At 35.0% G+C, this 20,523-nt stretch overlaps 1 protein-coding gene across 26 annotated transcripts in view; it reads left to right on the forward strand.

Moving 5' to 3' along the window:
* flncb (filamin C, gamma b (actin binding protein 280)) overlaps positions 1–20,523 on the forward strand; it is a 65,571-nt gene that overhangs the window by 18,949 nt on the left and 26,099 nt on the right. For 10 of the 26 annotated variants that reach the window (XR_012401918.1, XR_012401916.1, XR_012401919.1 and 7 more), the window contains 14 exons: positions 6,729–6,977; positions 12,637–12,734; positions 14,222–14,372; positions 14,479–14,597; positions 15,616–15,693; positions 15,823–15,985; positions 16,065–16,265; positions 17,379–17,501; positions 19,003–19,140; positions 19,243–19,369; positions 19,480–19,616; positions 19,871–20,064; positions 20,153–20,266; positions 20,347–20,490. Coding sequence is in view for 12 of the 26 variants with exons in the window: in XM_021475222.3 (XP_021330897.1) it covers positions 6,729–6,977; positions 12,637–12,734; positions 14,222–14,372; positions 14,479–14,597; positions 15,616–15,693; positions 15,823–15,985; positions 16,065–16,265; positions 17,379–17,501; positions 19,003–19,140; positions 19,243–19,369; positions 19,480–19,616; positions 19,871–20,064; positions 20,153–20,266; positions 20,347–20,490 (2,036 nt within the window). In the remaining 14 variants the exon portion in view is untranslated. The remainder of the gene's footprint in view (positions 1–6,728; positions 6,978–12,636; positions 12,735–14,221; positions 14,373–14,478; positions 14,598–15,615; positions 15,694–15,822; positions 15,986–16,064; positions 16,266–17,378; positions 17,502–19,002; positions 19,141–19,242; positions 19,370–19,479; positions 19,617–19,870; positions 20,065–20,152; positions 20,267–20,346; positions 20,491–20,523) is intronic. The other 16 variants (XR_012401922.1, XR_012401925.1, XR_012401924.1 and 13 more) reach the window with 3 other exon arrangements.

Here is a 20,523-nt window from a genome sequence, read left to right on the forward strand (position 1 = left end):
TCCAGCATTGTGGATGTGACACTTGCAGTAAAAGCTTGAGACATAAATTCACAGAGAACGTATGTGAATCGAAATATCTATTTGAATTTTCCATAACTTACCACAGAGTTAGTGGTATCGGAAAATTGTCAATGCCTATTTTTGTTTTTATATTTTCAATAAGGGAAATAAACCTGCGTTATGGATGTGACCAACAAAAAAAATAAAAAAACTATTCAGCATGCTTCGTAGAGATTCTGTCAATTTATAATGTGAGGGGATGCTGACAATGGAGTGCAGATCCAAATGCAGGTTTATTATGAGAATGGTCAGGCAGGGTCAGACAGGTACATACAGGTAATCCAGAGTTGTGGTCATAAACAGACGGCTGGTCAAAAGGCAGGCAGCAGACAAGTATAAACAATAAAACAAAGGTCAAACATGGCAAGACAAGGCGTGTATGTGCTGTTAAAATAGTCTTGTAATCAGTCAATAACAATCCTCCTGCCGTCTGTGTGTGTAATCAATGGAAACCGGAACAGCTGTGTCTGAGCGGTGCATGACCTGATATGTTGTCTAAATAATGACGGATTTTTAGATCTATAGCGATCTTCGTCTTTACCAGCAATCTGCAGCTGCTAAATTGCTGGTGATCATAACAGAATTAAAATGCCCAACCCAAAATAAATAGTATCAAAAGTCTAATAGTTGTCTCACTATAGGACACAAGTTATTTATTTTATTTAACATATTTTGCAATTATGATGAAAAAGCAATTGGCATTTCTGTGATTTTGTTGAATAAATGTTTTTAAAACATTGATGGAGAGACTTTTGAGTATTTCTGCAGTACTGTAAAATGCAAGCCGACACAAGCAACCTAGAAACGTTTTCGTAGTTTTAGTGAAAATGTGTTTTTTTTCATGACAAGCTTGACATGTGCATGGAATTGCTCAGTAGTTAATTATTCAGTCCAAATTATCGATTTTTCTTTTATGCCAAAAATCCTATATTAAGTAAATTGAATGTACAGCATCAAAAAGAAATGTTGTACATTTCCTATCATACATATATAAAAATCTTAATTTTTGATTAATTTTTGATGTGCACTGCTAAGATATTTTTTTGTTCAACTAAAATAAAGGTTATTTTTTTAGCATTTAGATTTTTTTATTAAAGATTTTTAGACAGCTAAGTGTTAAAGTAGTAAATATTGTCCTATCCTAACTAACCACAGTACACAAACACATTAATGGAAATATTCTTATCCAGTAAATTCCAGGATGCATCACAAAAAACTCTTGTGGCTTTGCTTCATCAGATCACGTGATTGGATAATCAGAGGACTATATTGAATATTTTTGTTTTAATTTAAAATAACAATTTTACAGATAGTCTGTTGCATCTTGTGTTGGTAATAACATCTAGTGTTTATTAATATTGGATTAAAAGTATCTGAAAAGTAACTCCATTGCTCGATAAGTAATTTAATTACTTGCCTTAACACTATCTGAAATCTCTGAAATCAGTCTAAACTCATATAACAGAAAGTAAACTCTTTCAATCCTTTACATTTGAGCTAAACATGGCATTTTAGCTTTATTAAAAAAAAGTAGCACTTAAATAATAATTACCATTACATGCATCAAAACTCAAAACATTTCAAAGCAATGACACCATGTAACCATATCTCATATATTTACATACTTTTCAACAGATTGTTTCTTAAGCATGCCTTGATAAACCTTAATAAAATAAATTTATTTCACAGAAATTTAGATTTTTTTTAAGGCAAGTACATTGTAAGTAACTGAACTAATCCCAAAATGTATTCCCTTACTTGACTTTTTCTGCAGAAAACGAATCTAATTACAGTAACTTTGTAAACTATCAACATCCAGCACAGGCTTTATCCCCCATATGTTTACACTCACAAACAACATGTGAACTGCAGCATGCCAACTGTATCCAGCACAAATTTGTAGATGTTTTGGCAGTGCTTCGTAATTATAGGATGGACAACATCAGCTAGCGCAATTCCCTCCTCTGAACAACATCCAAACAATGACAATATTCACCAGTGTAGTGATGCAGTTTTCTGTGAGCTGAAGAAGCAGGAATCTCCAGCAGCTGGATTCAAGATGAACGCATCAGTACATGTGTTTTCTCCTATAGCTTTTGCCAACAGTGGCTTATAAAATGCTTCCAGCGTCTGTTTGGTTATTTTATCTCGTCTTGTTGGTGGGAGGACGTAAATGATCCAGACTGGCTTTAATCAGCGTTAGGAAAGTGTCTCATTACTTACAGAGCCATTTGCCAGAGAAATAATGTGCTATTGCAGATTTTTTAAAATGTTTTTCTTCATCTTTTATACTTGCATTGCACTGTTTTAGTTTAATGCAGGTCAAATACTACATTTGATAATATATCTGTATGCTTTATTATTATTATTTTGTTTTGCTTAAAGTGATTTTAGTGCAGATAAACTATGAATGTATGAACTGAGAATGGTTATTTTATTGTTATTTATATTGTTTATTATTATTATTATTATTATTATTATTATTATTATTATTATTATTATTATTATTATTATTATTGAATTATCTTGAGTTTTGATTTGCTTTTATTTCAAATTTAGTTTTAGTAATTTTAAGTAACAATTATATTTTATTAATTAAAAATATTTATCATTTAATATTTAATGTTTAATATAAATGTATTTATATATTTTTATTTAGCATCTAATTAGTTTATATTATTTATTCATTATTATAATTGAATTATCTATAGTTTTTGCTTTGTTTTTATTTTAAATGTAACCAAATTTAGTAATTTTAAGTCATTTAGATTTTTAAAAAATATACATAATTGTTTAATATTACTTTATTTTTATTTTAATTTAAGTTATAATTTCTGCCTGAACATTTTGTATCTAATTTGTTATTATTATTTAATTATCTTTAGTTTTTACATTGTTTTATATTACATTTAGTTTGTAATGTGAAATAATTTATTCATTTAATTTGTTTTATTAAAATGTAATATACCTTTATATTATTTCAGTTTCAGTTATACTTTCAGAATAACCATTTTGAATCTAATTTGTTTGCCAAGACAATATTCCCTCTTGTTAAAAAACAATATTTTTTATATCTGTATTATTGAATTACAATTTTTCTTAAATTGATGATTTATTTAATAATTTAACTTAATTAAACTTTATAATTTCATTTTCATAGTTTTCATCATTAGTTTGCAAAAACAATGCTGAATTTTACTCTTTTACTTTTCTTTATATGATCTCTTTTTAAATCTCCAGAGTTAAAAAAAACATTTCAGACATTTATAAATAATTTGGTAAAGATTTTAAATTTCTTCCTCACAACCATTTATTGTTATTTTTCATTCCCAAAATGTAGAGAAAAATGCAATGGAATGTCTCAATTTGACAAATGAGAAAGACTTCTGCTCCACCAATCTCCATAAGCTGTTCATGACTCCCTTCTTTACCCGCTTATTCTTCTCAGATCCAGGTCTCATGTGTGTTTTCCTGCTGATGATGTGGTTTTTGTTGTGCATGTGCAGACACTGGAAAGAAAACGCTCAGAGATGTGGTGTTTGAGTTCAGCTGTTTGCTGGTGCTGTCGGCGAATACTCTTTATCTTCAGCAGTTTGTGATTAGAGTGCATTGCTGGATTTTCTTTGGGGTGTTTTAAATGATTAAAGGCAATCATTGTATTAGGAATTGAAACCATGAATTCTAGAGTAACTAGCCATCTGTACTTGTTTAGTGTTTGTCTGTGTTTTTAGTTTGACAAGAAAAAAGTTGAAAAGAACAGCATTAAATTAACGTTTTAAGATCATTTGGAGCAGTGTATCAATGCAATTTCGTGTTCTTGACCTGCCATGTGAATGTCACAGCAGAAATCGAGACTTATCAGATCAGACATTTTTTCCCCTATCTTCTGTTGTCCAATTTTTGTGAGTTTGTGCAAATTGTAGCCTCAGTTTCCTGTTCTTATTTGACAGGAGTGGCCCCCGGTGTTCTGCTGCTGTAGCCCATCTTCCTCAAGGTTGGCGTGTTGTGCATACAGAGATGCAATGGTTGGAATGAGTGGTTATTTGAGTTACTGTTGCCTTTCTGTCTGCTTGAAACAGTCTGGCCATTCTCCTCTGACCTCTGCCATCAACAAGGCATTTGCACCCATAGAACTGCCGCTCACTGGATAGCGATGTCTGTACATGGTCAAGGAAGTGTATTAGAGTGTGTATTAGACTTTACTCTTATTCTCAATCTCTATATCTATTATCTCAAGAGCACATATCGAAAACATTGCCAAATTCTTTCCCTGTCTCTTTCTGTTGAGCTTGGCGCTGATGCTGAGTGCACATAAATGTCTGGATGCATTCCTCTCCAAGCATCTAGAGTGCCTAGAAACCCAAAAACAAAGCCTGTTCTTGAGCGTAACACACTAAACTCATGAGAAAACCTCTTCAGTAATTTATCAAAGAGCAGTGAAGAATTCAATCTGGAATTTGTTTGATTGCATCAAGTTAAAATGAGAGAGAAAAGCAGAAAGTGACCTGGCGGTATTATTTGACCTGAGGGACTGGATTTCCCCCTGACCGCTGTGCACATTGCAGCATTTACTGCCGACCGCTCCACTGGGAGCTGAAGCAAAGTGTAGTCGGATTCAGCCAGCTTCCTGATTAAGTTTCATCTGTGTGTGTGTGTGTGTGTGTGTGTTTTATTTAAACTGACCTCATTCCACAGATCCAGGGTTAAATGACATCAGCCTTTGGCGTTCGGTCAGTGACTTAGTAGTGTCCATCTTGATTCATTTTCACCACTGTAGTCTGACTGAAGCAGAGCAGAGCAGTACAGTAAATGTAATAAATTGAAAGTGCCTGTGACACTTTCCATTAATAACTAGGCCTAAAATAGCTTTGGGATTTTTGTTTTGTTAAAATGTTTAAATAATAATAAAAGATTAAACATTTTTATTTTATCAAATCTTATTATAAATGTGCTGAAATGTGCTAAATGTAGGGGTGTAACGGATCATGGTTGACCCGTGGATTAAAAATACTTTTGTTTTTTAAAGATTTGTAACTTGTAGATTAATGCAGCATTTGTAATGATCGCAGAGAGAATTTTCCTGCATTACAGTTTTTGTAATAAATGTAAAGCAAATTACATTTGACTTCTCCATTTTTTGTGATCTGACTCAAAATGTGATCTGTTTTGTGATCCGTTACACCACTAGCTAAATGTTATGTTAAATAAGCTAAAAATGTGCTATAGTGTTTGTTGGAAACTTGCTCAATTGTCTTAATAGCTTTAATACTGTCTGAAATGTCTTAATTGTGAGTCTTAATAATGTTGACTCATCTATCTTAACTTTTATTTTGACAAACTAGGAACAGTTTACGTGAGTGGGTTTCATAAGACTGTCATGAAACCTTTATAATCATGACATGACACATTATGAAAATGAATGTTTTATGCATGCTTATGACAACTGCCAATAAGTGTCATTCGCTTAGTTGTCATTTTAAATGCAAAGGTGACATTGTTTGAGATGTATTTGTTATGACTACTTTTTATTACCCAGATGAAATAAAAACTTGATAAAAAGATAAAAAAACTCGTTATAAATCTGTCATAAACATGACTATCATTTGACTATCAAAATGGCACTATAATTGAGTCATTCATTTTATTACAGCATTATTAATATTTTTTTTTGACCTCAGAAAAGGTGGCGCAAATTAAAACATGATTAATTGAACCGAAAAAAGTAATAAAAAAAAAAGCCATGGCACATTTATAATGGCCTCATGCCAAATATGTTTATGAACGATTTATGACAAGTTATATTGTCTTGGTAATGTAAAGTTTTCATGACAATGACTCCTCAAACAATGCCACCTTTGCATTTAAAATGACATAACTGAGCAAATGACTCTTAATGAGAGCTGCCACAAACATGCATAACATCCCCTTTATGATTATATTGAAGCCTTGATTATAAAGATGTCATGTTAGTCTTATGAACGTCCCCCTTCAAGTAAAGTGTTACTGATATGTGTATATATAAAATAAACATCTCAAAGGGATTTGAACCTTAGTACTTAATGCAGTAGTAATAAGTCCTGGGAAACCAAAAGTGTACTGTACAGCTTGTAGTCCATGTGTGTATGTATTTTACTAACTCATAAGCGTTGACTGAGTTTATCCTCGCTGTTTATTTGTGCATCTCTAAACCTGTGAAGGCTATCAACACAGCAGGCGAACGGAACAAACAGCATGAGTAAACAAAAAAAAGGGCCCAAAAACAACACGCGCAACGCTGTGAAGGACATGTGTAAAATAAACACAGGTGTTGTCATTATTTCTGGCAAGGGACAGTTGGGACATCCTCTCATGTTCGCGCTGCATCCTGCGCTCATTTTTGGCCTGAAAATGTTTTTTCTCTCCTAGTGAATGTTGACATGAACTTTTCAGAGCTTCTGATGTTCACCCTAAACTAATATATATCCACAGCGGTACCACATGAGTAATAAAAAAACAACCTCAGAATGTTTAACAGCTTCCTGTGCACAGCACCGAATCTCTCAGAGCTAAAATAATCTTAAAAACAACCCAGGATTTCAGCTAGTTGTCTGTTTATGACTCCCAGTATCTCCACAAAAAGGTGCTTCAGCGTTCAAGTGTTGAGTAATGCTCTTAAATCTGTCTTGCAGATAGTAAAGCTATAGTGGACGGCAACCTAAAACTGATCCTGGGGCTGATATGGACCCTTATCCTGCACTACTCCATTTCCATGCCCATGTGGGAGGACGAGGACGATGAAGACGCCAGAAAGCTGACGCCCAAACAGCGCCTCCTGGGCTGGATCCAGAATAAAGTCCCCCAGTTGCACATCAACAACTTCCACAGGGACTGGAGAGATGGCAAAGCCCTCGGTGCATTGGTGGATAACTGCGCACCAGGTAAGCAGAATTTCTGTGGTTTATGGCCACTTGACCACATATACAGTTGAAGTCAGAATAAGTACTAGATATTGTTTAAGGTATTAGTATTCAGCTTAAAGTGACATTTAAAGGCTTTACTAGGTTAATTAGGCAAGTAAGTGTCATTAGGCAAGTCATTGTATAATGATGGTTTGTTCTGTAGTCAATCAAAAAAATAATGCTTAAGGTGGCTAATAATATTAACCTTAAAAGCATTTAAAAAATATATAAAAATGCTTTTATTTTAGCCAAAATAAAACAAGTTAGACTTTCTCCAGAAAAAAAAAATATTATAGGAAATGCTGTGAAAAATGTCTTGCTCTGTTAAACCTCATTTGGGAAATATTTAAAAAATAAAACTAATTTTACAGGATGGCTAATAAATTTGACTTCAACAAGGGCTGGGGGATAAAATCAGTATCGGTATTTATTGACCGAACACTATTATCAATGATAATTAAAAAAAATAAAAAAATGGTATAAAGTTTCGGTGTGAATCGCTATAGTTTTATTCAAATGTGCCTTGAAAAGAACGCCAATACGCTTAGGGTTATTGCAAATCGAGGGAGCATCGCACACCTTTCACATGCTTTTAGACGCAACATGTGAACAAATTTGACTTGAGTTGTGTCATTGCCACCTCTGGTCAGAATAACACGTAAAAATGAGTGCTGTGACAAGCAACATTGAGGAGATTGCAAATAAAAAGGCATGTAAAGATGTCATCAGAGTGGCTTTTTGGTTTCTTTTCTTGTGCGTCCCAGCCACTAGCACCCTATTTGAAAGATTTTTTAGCATAGGGTGTAATGTAGTCATCCAGCTTAACAATTTTTTAAAGCTTGAAAGCTCAGATTTGATTATCATAATTTGCTTAATTGACGGAGTTTGAAGTTTACTCTATCATTATTATTCACACCTTACAGATGCTGATCTATTCAAAGTTTGCTTTGATTGTTCAGCATTTACAGTTTAGCATTTCACAAACTTTGCAATGTTTTATTTATTTAAAAGTTTAAAAGTCTCATTAACACTTATGTTTGTTTTATTATAAAGAGACAAGATGTTTTATTTTATTTTATTTTATATATTCTTAGTAATGTTGGTAAATAAATAGTAAAAATGGTTAAATAAAAAAAATCCTAATATTCCTAAATGGATAAAAAAATAAATAAATCCAATAATCATTGATACTGACTGATATGGAACATCATATCATGATAATTTTTCTGCTGTATCGCCCAGCCCTAACTTCAACTATTTGTCACGGTACATTAATCACATGTGGTCTTAAATAGAAAACGGATTTCATTAACTTCATTTAGCCCAGTTTAAGGGTCACTAATACTCAGGGAATCGAGCAGAATCTGCTTTGACTTAGAAGATGAGAAGCCGGTCTGATATTTACAGCACATGATCTCACTGTGGAAAGAGAAGAAGAGAAAGAAGAGAACAATACAGTAGGTGACCTCAAAACAAGTGATCGCTCCTTTCCAAAACGTGATTCATAAATCAAATAGGTCTGGATAGGTTTGGACTTACACTAGTGGAAAATCCAGAACCCATGTAGTTCAGAGAGGGTGTAATGGAGAGGACACGTTTATGTATGTGTGCTTGTTCATCCTTTTCGGCTTTGTACATTGCAAGAAATGCTGGGTTTCACACAATTCCTACATATTGTCCTTACACAAATCAATTAAGTTAACTTAATCACTTTACAAATTTAAGTGGATTGAACATAAAACTATTCAGCTGTCCCTTAAACAAAAGTAAGAACTGTGTTGTTAGACTGTTTACTGTAAGTAGTTTTTGAACAAGCAGCAAAAGTCATTTTTTTAATTGTAATCAAAACAGCCTTTTGGGGTTATAGATTCGCAGAACTCATGACTCTTTTTTTATTTCTAGATTTTGATTATTGTTACCTGTTAGCATTAGTAATAGGATTTTGTTACATTTATATAAACCTATAACTTCTTTTTGATTTTAGGGACAAGTAAAGGGATAGTTGACCCAAAATGATAATTTACTTACTCTTGACTCATCGTCAAGTTTCTTTCTTCTTTTCATTCATTCATTCATTCATTCATTCATTCATTCATTCATTCATTCATTCATTCATTCATTCATTCATTCATTCATTCGTCAAGTTTCTTTCTTCTTTTCATTCATTCATTCATTCATTCATTCATTCATTCATTCATTCATTCATTCATTCATTCATTCGTCAAGTTTCTTTCTTCTTTTCATTCATTCATTCATTCATTCATTCATTCATTCATTCATTCGTCAAGTTTCTTTCTTCTTTTCATTCATTCATTCATTCATTCATTCATTCATTCATTCATTCATTCGTCAAGTTTCTTTCTTCTTTTCATTCATTCATTCATTCATTCGTCAAGTTTCTTTCTTCTTTTCATTCATTCATTCATTCATTCATTCATTCATTCATTCATTCATTCATTCATTCATTCATTCATATTCTTTTCGGCTTAGTCCCTTCATTAATCAGGGGTCACCATAGCGGAATAAACCACCAACTTATCCAGCATAAGTTTTACGCTGCGGATGCCCTTCTAGCCACAACCCAACACTGGGAATCTTTCTTCTGTTGCACACAAAACATGTCTGGAATCTTCCCTACTAGGTTAAACAAATAAAACAAATGTCAATTTTAGCTTTCTTCAGAATATCTTATTTTGTGTTTAACAGAAGGATGGAAAAATTACAGATTTTCCCAACAAATAAAAATAAAAAAGAAGAAAAAATCTAATCTAAACACATTGTTGATATGTTTCCATCTCTTGACAGGACATTTTTGAGGTGTGTTTTAAATATTTTAACATGTTTGACAAACAAAAAGAGCTAGATATAACAAATAAAATTGATGTCAATGGATACAGATTTTTAGCTTTCTTCAGAATATCTTATTTTGTGTTTAACAGAAGGATGGAAAATTTTCCCAACAAATAAAAAGAAAAAAAAGAAAAATTGTGACAGATTTGACATATGTTGACATCTATTTGAGTAAAATGGGTTATCAAAAACAATGTACTGCTGCTAATTGAATGGAGGTGGATCTAAAAAAAATGTTGAAAAAAATCTAATCTAAACACATTGTTGAAATGTTTCCATCTCTTGACAGGACATTTTAGAGGTGTGTTTTAAATGATTTAACATGTTTGACAAACAAAAACAGCAGTTTCATTGTCCTTTAGTCAGCTTGGTGAAGGCAACAGGTGTAAATGTGGCAGTGGGCGGAAAGCAGCTGTCCAATATCAGCTACAAGCTGCACCCAGGGCCAATTTCACACCCAATATACAATTCAATATCTTTTTAAGTATAGAACTGGGATTTCACTAAGTGTCAAAAACAGCTTTAATATTGAGATATTTAGACTGATTCACCAGTTGAAGTGGTTAACAGAGAGTTCATAACTTAAAGCTTGTAGGCTCAAGTTCAGAAAGGGCGAATACTTGAAATATTAAAGTTGAGCAATGAAATGGCTTTGGATAAAACAATTACACATACGTCTGCGAGATATTATTTTTCTATACTGACATTTTGACCGTGAAGAGAAGCTATGTATGATTTGTAAAATGTGATATCTTGGCATATTTCAGGTATATTGGAGTTTGTTGAGTCTGATAGCTGCTAATTAGCCACTGGTCTCTGCTAACTGAATTGAAAGCATCATTGGCTAAGATAGCAAACATAAATAATTGAAAACACATGCCGCTTTAAGCATTTCCTGCCAACATGCACTTCGTTATACTGTATTTTCCCCCATGTGTATGTATGGAAAAGCCTTAGCAACAGCCAAAATAAGTTTTTTATTTAAGTATTTTAGTTTTATGTGTTTATTACATTGCTTGCAAGGCGAACAATATTCTCTATATTATTGTCTATAACATATATAGCCACATAATGTCTGAAGTGATGACAAAAAAAAAAAAAATGGTGATTTGGCTCACATTTTAAGACACCTCCCAACAATGTGTGATATTGTTCATACATATAGTAGTCAAGACTTGAAGGGGATCAAAACTTTCCCTCAAAGTTGGTTTAAAGCTACACTGTAAAACATTATTAGCTGACTTTACTTAAAATAAGCATGTAAACTTGTTGCTTTTAAAACAATTAGACAACTTGAAATAAATGAGTAAACCTCTTGTTTTTAAAATGATTAGTTGCTTTAATGTGTTTTTTTAATCCACTTCAAATGTTAACTACTATATATATATATATATATATATATATATATATATATATATATATATATATATATATATATATATATATATATATATATGCTTTAAAAATTTTTTTTTTTTAGATTTTAACTCTTTTACTACCCCCATAAGGAAAAAAAAATTGGATTGCATTTCTCAAAACTCCTAATGTCGCTAGTTAACACACTGCATTTTTTAACACATCCCATAAATTTCATAAATATCATCTTTTACCAAATGGTTGATATGTCGGTTTATGGTAAAAGTACTCAGAATTAATACAAATACTATGAAAAATCTGAAAATATAAATTGTAAGACCATTTTATTTAAAATCTAATCACAAGTAAACATTTATGAATACCAAATCTTTATTTTTTGAACTATGACATAAAATATTTCAGATTCTTATTTAACATGCTTTCTTTTTTTTTTTTTTTAACAATAAAACCAAAATTGAGTGTAGTAGTGCAACATGATTATGTTTGTTTGATTTTTTTGTAAGCCAACAATGCTGTGCAGTGTAAACCATTATTTAAAACAGCATAGTCAGTACGGTCAACCATGTGTTGGAACAGGCAGTTAAAGGGTTAAAAGTTTTCAGTTGACTCACTGTATACATATTTCCAATTTATTTTAAATAGGGGTTAAATTCAGGTTACATTATATAATGATTAAAAAATAAACTGTATTTGCAAGGTCTCTCGCTGCCATTGCTGCACACAAACTGTATCTGTGGCTAAATTCGTATTTTTGTTTACCTCCCCTGTAGTTTCCTCTATTTAATTTGTTTTCCGCTATTATCAGTAGCTCTGTTTTCCTTGTTCCACCATCTTGGATCTTTGGGGAACAGTAAATACCCCTCTTGGCACGTTTAAATGCATTAAAAATGTTAAATTAAAGGTTTTTCAGCAGGAGGAGGCCTGTTATAGATACTCACCGTCTGATTCAAGTATGGAACCGCTGCGCTGGAGGATCTTGGAAAACAAACCTAGATCTGATATTAACATTTTGGCAATCACTGAGGAGTCTTGTGGTTTCAAGGCTCTCTGGTTCCATTTGAACTAAACACCTCTTAGTCTTTGAGTGTAATCCAGCATATAATAACAGTGTTACACCAGACACTATGGTGTGTGTTTGCTTCAGGAAAGCATTCGGTGCTTGAGCCTCACGGCGCTTATTAAAGGCTGGAAAAAAGGGTGAAGTGACGGGAAACTGCTCATTTGAGAGCATTTAGGGTCAAGATAAACAAAAGTCCATGGTTTATTAGATCCCCGCAGTGGAACAGTGGGAATGATATCTCTACAGCAGAAAGATTTTAAAGTAATACAGTACGTTGTAGGCCTAAAGATACTCAGATTTAGAAACTAACTGGTGAATGATTGCTAATAATTGTCTTTGTGTTCATTTAAGGCCTGTGTCCGGACTGGGAAACATGGGATCCGAGTCAGCCTGTGGAAAATGCAAGAGAAGCCATGCAGCAAGCCGACGATTGGCTTGGTGTGCCTCAGGTACATCTAATATTAAGGCAAATTATTAATATAACTTCTATTTATCAAGACAAAACTGGGTTATTTGTAGGCCAGCGATGACTTTAAGAAGTAAATATTAACTACTGAAATTGTATTATGACTTCATTATTTTGATTCCAAGTATGTAAAAGAATTTGTGGTCTTGTACAATTTATATTTAAATATTTATTTGTTTGCATATTTAACACTAGTCTTTAGTGTAAAAAGTAATAAAAAAAATTATTAAATAAAAGTCAGAGCCACTTTTCCAGATAGTTTGAAATCTGATCACATCTCTCAGTGAGCAATATTACAATATTGATGTCTGCAATATACGTTTATTCAGCAAGTTTGCATTTAATTGATTCATTTTTAATGTTGCAATATATTACTTTTTTTTTACAATAAAAGTTTTATTTGTCGAGAGAAATATATGGTTTCAACAAAGATGTTAAGCAGCACAACTGTTTTCAACACTAATAATGAATAATAATATTTTTGAGAAGCTAATTAGCATCGAAATATATTTTTAAAAATGTGCTGGGATTTCAGCTTTGCAATAACAGTAGTAAGACTTGAAAGATTAAGAATGAATTTTAAAATGTATTAAGCTACTTATCAGTATTTTAAATGATAGTACTCCTGAATATTACAGTTTTAATCGTGTTTCTGATCAAATAACATCTAGTTTTAGCTAAGATATTTCATTCAAAATCCTTTGCCAACTGTTAGTACAGTAGATGGTCATCTTAAAGATTTGAAAACCTTATTGAACCTACTATGCAGAAATCATTTTCAGCATAATTAAAAGAATACACTTAAACGTCTGTGTCCGAGTACTTAAGATTGATAGAGTCTCTCAAGAGAAAGCAATATGTCACAGAGATCTCTGCAATGGTACAGGTAAAGCTTTAAGTTGGATTTTAATAACAAGGTGCATATATATCGCCCCGTCCCTGTTGGTCTCTTGTTCAATTTCCACCTCTGCCTTTCTGCTGTGTTAAATACCGTTTAGAGCTATTTCCAGTTAGCTCTTAACCTTCCAGCCTAGCGTTAAATATAGCAGGACACTTAACCAGTAGGACATGAAAGACGGGACTGAAGGGAGCGTAGAGACAGAAAATATTTTCCACAGCTCTCCTTAAGTGTACTTCATCAGTTTGTGCCGTAGACCATCACTATGTTTATATCTGACGATCGATTCTGGCAGTAGAAGTACTCAAAGGAAATGTCAAATAAAGACAGTGAGATGTGCTTCTTCATCTGTTTTAGCTCCTGAGGGCTGCGGCAATGGACATTTATGGTGTTTTGCCATCTGATAAAGCTATTATAGGTCAATGTTTCACTAATAGTAAATAAAATGACTTGTATTGAAGTGTTTGATGAGGAAAACATCCAAAATGTTGTACTAGTTTCCCCAAGAGCTTGACAGAGGAATTGGCACTATGACTGATCTCTAAGTTTGCACTCTGCTCTGTTTCATCCAGGTCATTGCTCCAGAGGAGATTGTGGATCCTAATGTGGACGAGCATTCGGTGATGACCTACCTGTCGCAGTTCCCCAAAGCCAAACTCAAGCCTGGTGCACCACTGCGACCCAAAACTCTGCACCCCAAGAGAGCCAAGGCCTACGGACCAGGTCAGACCAAAAAAAGATGATGTTAAAACTTTTGATTGGCAGACAGTGGTTATGAATCACGACTTTTACTGTAACACAAACTTCTGCATCTTTCATCTTCCTATAGGTATTGAGCCCAGAGGGAACGTTGTGTTGAAGCCAGCCGAGTTTGTGGTGGAGACCGTGGAGGCCGGGCTTGGAGAGGTGTTGGTCTACATTGAAGATCCAGAGGGACACACAGAAGAGGTCATCTACTAACTCAGCTCAACTTCTTTCATTGTCAAAGTCAAACGTCTTTCAGCCAGGGGTATTTACACATCGACTGGGTTTCTGGTTGCATTGGCTAAATTTAAGGCTATGTTTACACAGAAGTTTTACCATTGCATTTTAAAAGTTTCACTTTTAAGCAAGACCATTTTAAACAAAATCATTGGCATTTACATGTCCATGTAAATAGGTAAAAATGCTGAATTGTGTATGTCAGGCCAGTAGTTGGTGATGTCACCTTCTTAGTAAACAGTATCTTTAAGTAAGTGACGATTTGCAGTTTGTGGATCAGCCCTTATGTCTTTGTATACTTTGCTGTGTGTGTAGGGTACGTTTCTACTGTTTGTAATGTAAAATAAATCCCATTGCTGATGAAGCATTTGAAAACACTTGCGCAACAACACACATTCTCCACCATTGTTGTTTATGGTTGATTGCATTTGCAATTTAATTTAAACCTCTCTAAACATATAGTATGCATGTACTCTGATTCCAATGTTTTCAAAGACTTTCATTTTCGGGTGTTTACATGTACACGACAGTGGCTGAATCCTCAAAAATGTCTCAATTTATGTGCTTCCAGTCACAAAAATGCTCTTGCTGTGTAAACAAACAGGCAAAACACACAAAAGTTTCCAGTTTTGGGATAAAAATGTTGTAGTGGAAATGGCTCCTTACGTTAAATGAAATACTAGGATTTAATACAAACACATTTCATATTTCTTTTTAATGAACGGCACTTGTATTTTTTTTTTTTTTAAACTATTTTGCATTGTGGATCAAAAAATGTTACAAACAAATCACATGAATATAACTGAAAAATGGTCAAAACTTGTCGAAAAGGGCGGATTAAATGGGAATGTGTCTCTTTATGATGTGATGATTTAATCAAAATATATTACCGTGTACCGAGTGTACATACGATTAAAAAATATATGTTTTGACATCTAACTGATGAAATTAATCAAATCTAACTGATGAAAATTATTTTTCACAGGCTAGAGTAATTCCCAACAATGACAGGAACAGGAGTTACTCTGTGGTGTATGTTCCGAAAGTGGAGGGTTTGCATAAGGTACCAGTAAAATTAAGTAATAACCAGTGTTAAAAATTTTGCTAATCATAAATTTCCAGGTGTATAATTATTTACAGTCTTCTTAAGTCTTCATATCAGTAGTTTTATTTCTGTTTTATTGTCTTGCAGGTGAAAGTTTTGTTTGCTGGACAGGACATTGACAGAAGCCCTTTCTTAGTAAATGTGTCTAAAGCACTGGGAGACCCAAACAAGGTGCAGGCCAGAGGGCCAGGTTTGGAACCGGTGGGCAACGTGGCCAATAAACCCACCTATTTTGACATCTACACTGCAGGTAATGTCAGGCAAATAATTCTGTTTGTTCTTAGACCCGAGAGCAGTTTAAGATCATCTGTGTATTTGTGACTCCTCAGGTGCAGGAGCAGGTGATGTTGGTGTGATCATTGTGGACTCTCAGGGCCGTAGAGACACAGTGGAGATCATTCTGGAAAACAAGGGTGACAGTGTTTTCCGTTGCACCTATGGCCCCATTCTGGAGGGCCCTCACACTATATATGTGACATTCGCCGGCCAGCAAATACCCAGAAGTCCTTTCACTGTGCACATCTCAGAGGGTGAGACCCATGTCCTCACTTCTGGACTTAATTCCTTTAAGAAATGTATTGATTTTCTGGAGTCATTTTGCAGTCACGTTGTTCTTTGGTACCTAAGCTGTTAATGCACCAAGAATACAACAAGTTCTTTGTTGACTTGATGTTTTTTGCTGCATTAAAAGCATGTCATGTGCTTTTTAAAATGTTTACTGCCCTCTCTGAAAAGGCCAGCTCAGACTAGTGTGGTAAAACTGCTTTACTTGCTGGTTTAGACGACTGGTGAAAACTCAAGGGCTAAATTCCGGATCTAATAAGTTTTATCAAGCTGGCTTTTTCAATGGGGGCATTATGCACAAATGGAGCTAGATTTTCCAAACTAAAGGTACGGTCACACTTATGATTAAATTTAATTAATCAAACAGGCAAAATTTACTCATTGGTAAAAGAGTGAAACGTTACACATGCAGACTTCTCTCATAATCATATTGTTTACAGAACTTCACCATGCTGACCAACAGAAAGCTACAGTACTTACTCAGCCAGCATTTTTCTGAGTCTGAAAGAAGAATCTAATAGATGTCTAAACAAAGACAGCTTAGCCAAAACAAGGCTAAATTTGGGCTGTCAGTGAAAAACTAATGGACGTCTAAGAATAGCCCAAAACTAGACTAGTCATCAAATACACAGCAATGAATGACTACACCTTTGAAGTGTGTTTAATCTGTGTATTTGATGGCTAGTCTAGTTTTGTGCTATTCTAAGACATTCATTAGAATTTCGCTGACATATTTAGCCTGGTTTATGTCTATGCATAGTCTGTTAGATGTGTATTACAGACAAAAATGCCTGGTGGGTTAACTGCTGTGCTTTATACATCAATAAACATGCAGACAATAAACTATAGATATTTTTGTCTGCAAAATTTAGCTAATGTGACCCTACCTTAATGACTTCAGAGTTGTTTGATTGACAGCACGCTGCTTATGGACACCTGATCTCCAAGGCATTGTCTAAGACCAGGTTGTTTGGTTTGAGCTGGGTTTGCTCACTGCTCCAGGGGTCCAGCACCCTCGCCATGATGACGAAACGCTTTATTGTGTTTCCTCTTTCCTTTCGCCTGTGTGTGTGTTCTAGCTCCTCCACATGGCCGGCAGATCGGCTCCCCGGTTCACATAATCCCCCAGTCTTTACGCACGCCGCCCTCAGAAAAGGCCAAGAAAGTGCCTCCCCCAACACCACCCAAACCCAGGCGACCAAGTTAGTATGGGCCACCCGGGGGGCATGGCAGATGCCTGCTCGAGCTTGGTCCCTTCCCTATTGTCTCCTTCCCTTCAATCTCCCTGGATGTGTCCTCTCGGGCACGCCACTTCTGGCTCGTTGGCATGCGCTGGTGCTTTGCTCTCTGGGGCAGCTAAAACCAACAGGAAGCTTAGATATAGACAGGAATTGATGATGGAAGGATGTGTGAGAAAATGTGAGAGTGTGAATAAGAGGAAGTTTAGACAAGTATGCTGCTGCTGGTCTTGTCTTAACTGATGCAGAAAAAAAGCTTTTAATGCTGGGACTGGACGATCACTTAACAGTTGCTCAGTGCATTTCTGATTGGATTCTAAAACATATTTTCTCATTTGTTAATTATGAATTTAACAGATTTAACCAAATCCTAATCTTAATTAATAATTTGAATATTATTAAGGATACTTTTTTTAACCCAAATAACCAATGTTGTTTAAATGTGGGCTGAAAAAATCAGTTAAAATGATTTAAAATATATATATTTTTTTCATTTCATTTCATTATACAGCCTTTTTTAAACTATTAACTGTAATCTGAACTGACTCCGGATCTATTTTACATCTACAATTTTAAGCAAAATTGCTGTAAATTTAGGATCTCATAACCTGATTTGGCATGAGAGCTCATGACTTGAGTGACTGTCTAGGTGTGTAATCTAGTCATCTTCATTCCATTGTCATGGTGACTTTGATCATTGTCATTGTCATCTGTGCAGTTGCTCGATTTGGCCATGCTGCTCTATAATTACTAACACAGAGAATGGGAATGCTTTGATTACCTGCATTAACACAACCTTCTTTTACCAAAATATACAATGAAGCAACTTAACTCATTAATTATTCATTTTCTAACAATATTTTCCCACCTAACTCAGTTGTGTAGACTTTCTTTCCAGCTCTTTTTATTATCTTTTTCAATGACTTTTTATCGAGAAACATATTGGAGAATAGTTTGATCCGGTCTGAGAAAGCCTTCAGGATTACGCCAGACTGCTTTAATAGACATTTTATTGCTATAAAAGAGCCCATTAGTGAACTTAGCATTAAACACCAAAACCCAACAGTAAGCCACACATTTCACATAAAAAAGCTGTTTTATTTGAGTAGAATATTGTTAAAGTTTGGTTATATGTTTCACAGCTGGCTCTTGTATCTAATTGCAAACATTGTATTCGTTTTAAGCTCGTGAAAACACTGCTCAGCTTGCCTGTAGTTTTACTATAGTGGTATCATACATTCCTAATGGGATTTTCATGAGATTGCTAATTGCATTGTCAACGAAACTTTCTGTCTTTGGTTGTTCTTCATTGCTCATTCTTTTGCTGGGCTCATATGCTGGACCATGCATCTAAACTAACTTTGACAAACATGTCTACGTTCATGTATGTACATTTCATGAGTCTTTTTCGCCTTCTTGTGCTTTTCTTTTGTGATCAGGAATAACCACAATTTGTTCTTTCTAGCAAGTAACCCCAATGCTTGTCGGGCAATTGGTCGTGGCCTGCAGCCCAAGGGTGTACGTGTGAAGGAGGTGGCTGATTTTAAGGTTTACACGAAGGGAGCAGGCAGTGGAGAACTACGTGTTCATGTCAAGGGGCCAAGTATGTATGCAACTGTTTTGACTTTAGCAATATTTGTGGAACTTATCAGTTTAAACAAAGTTAGTTTAGTTAGTTAGTCTGAATTAAACCCTGTCTTTTTAGCAGGTGGCGATGAGCCTGTGAAGGTGGAAGATTTGGGAGACGGTGTGTATGAATGTGATTACTATCCTATTTTCTGTGGAAAATACATCATCACCGTTACTTGGGGTGGCCATGCCATTCCCCGCAGGTAAGGGCCATTAGAAAACTCCAACAGTTTAACATAAGAAACAATTTGGAAATGTTATTTCCGAGCATTAAGCCTAACTATTTTCTGATTAAAAAAATATTTGTGCATAGTCCATTTGAGGTGATCATAAGTGAAGATGCAGGACCTCAGAAGGTGAGGGCATGGGGTCCAGGCTTGGAGACGGGCATGGTGGGCAAATCAGCTGATTTTGTGGTTGAAGCCATTGGCACAGAGGTTGGAACTCTGGGTAAGAATGTTGTTTAACATGTTGAATATGTAAAACTAGTGTTTATGGCAAGGGTCCTCTTTTCTGCAGTGTTTAGCTGCAACCATAATCAGACACACCTGAATAAGCTAATTAAGATTACTAAAAAGTTATAGGCAGATGTGTTTGATCACGGTTGGAGCTAAACTCTACAGGAAAGTGCCCAAATTGAGACCTACTCTATTATTGTAATAAAAATGCCTGAATAATTGGTCCAAACTTCCTTTCATGCACAGGCTTTTCCATCGAAGGGCCCTCGCAGGCTAAGATAGAGTGTGATGACAAGGGTGATGGCTCTTGTGATGTTTTGTACTGGCCCACTGAGCCAGGGGACTATGCAGTCCATGTCATCTGCGATGATGAAGATATTAAAGACAGCCCCTTTATGGCCCACATCCTCCCTGCAGCCAGTGACGTTTTCCCTGAGAAGGTCTGTTTTGTGGTGCTTGGCAATAATGATTGTACATTCAATAGGGATAATAAATAACTGTGGTACTGAAAGTCATGTTTTTATGCAGGTTAAGTGTTACGGCCCCGGGCTGGAGCCAACCGGGTGCATCGTAAATAAACCTGCAGAGTTTACAATTGATGCCCGTGGAGCTGGAAGAGGACAGCTACAAATTTATGCTCAGGTACATTTTCATACAAGTCCCAGATGCCTCATGCTTCACTTCACTGGTGCAAAAACCTTTTTGTCCTTCTTTTATCCAAGGACTCAGAAGGGTTTCCCATCAACATCCAGATCACAGATAACGGCGACAGCACATATTTCTGCGTCTATATACCCATCAAGCCCATCAAACACACTATCATCATCACATGGGGAGAGGTCAACGTTCCCAACAGTCCTTTCAGGGTGAGAGCTCACTGTCAACAGGCAAATTTCACC

This window comes from Danio rerio, chromosome 4 (genome assembly GCF_049306965.1).
Source record: "Danio rerio strain Tuebingen ecotype United States chromosome 4, GRCz12tu, whole genome shotgun sequence".
Taxonomy (NCBI): domain Eukaryota; kingdom Metazoa; phylum Chordata; class Actinopteri; order Cypriniformes; family Danionidae; genus Danio; species Danio rerio.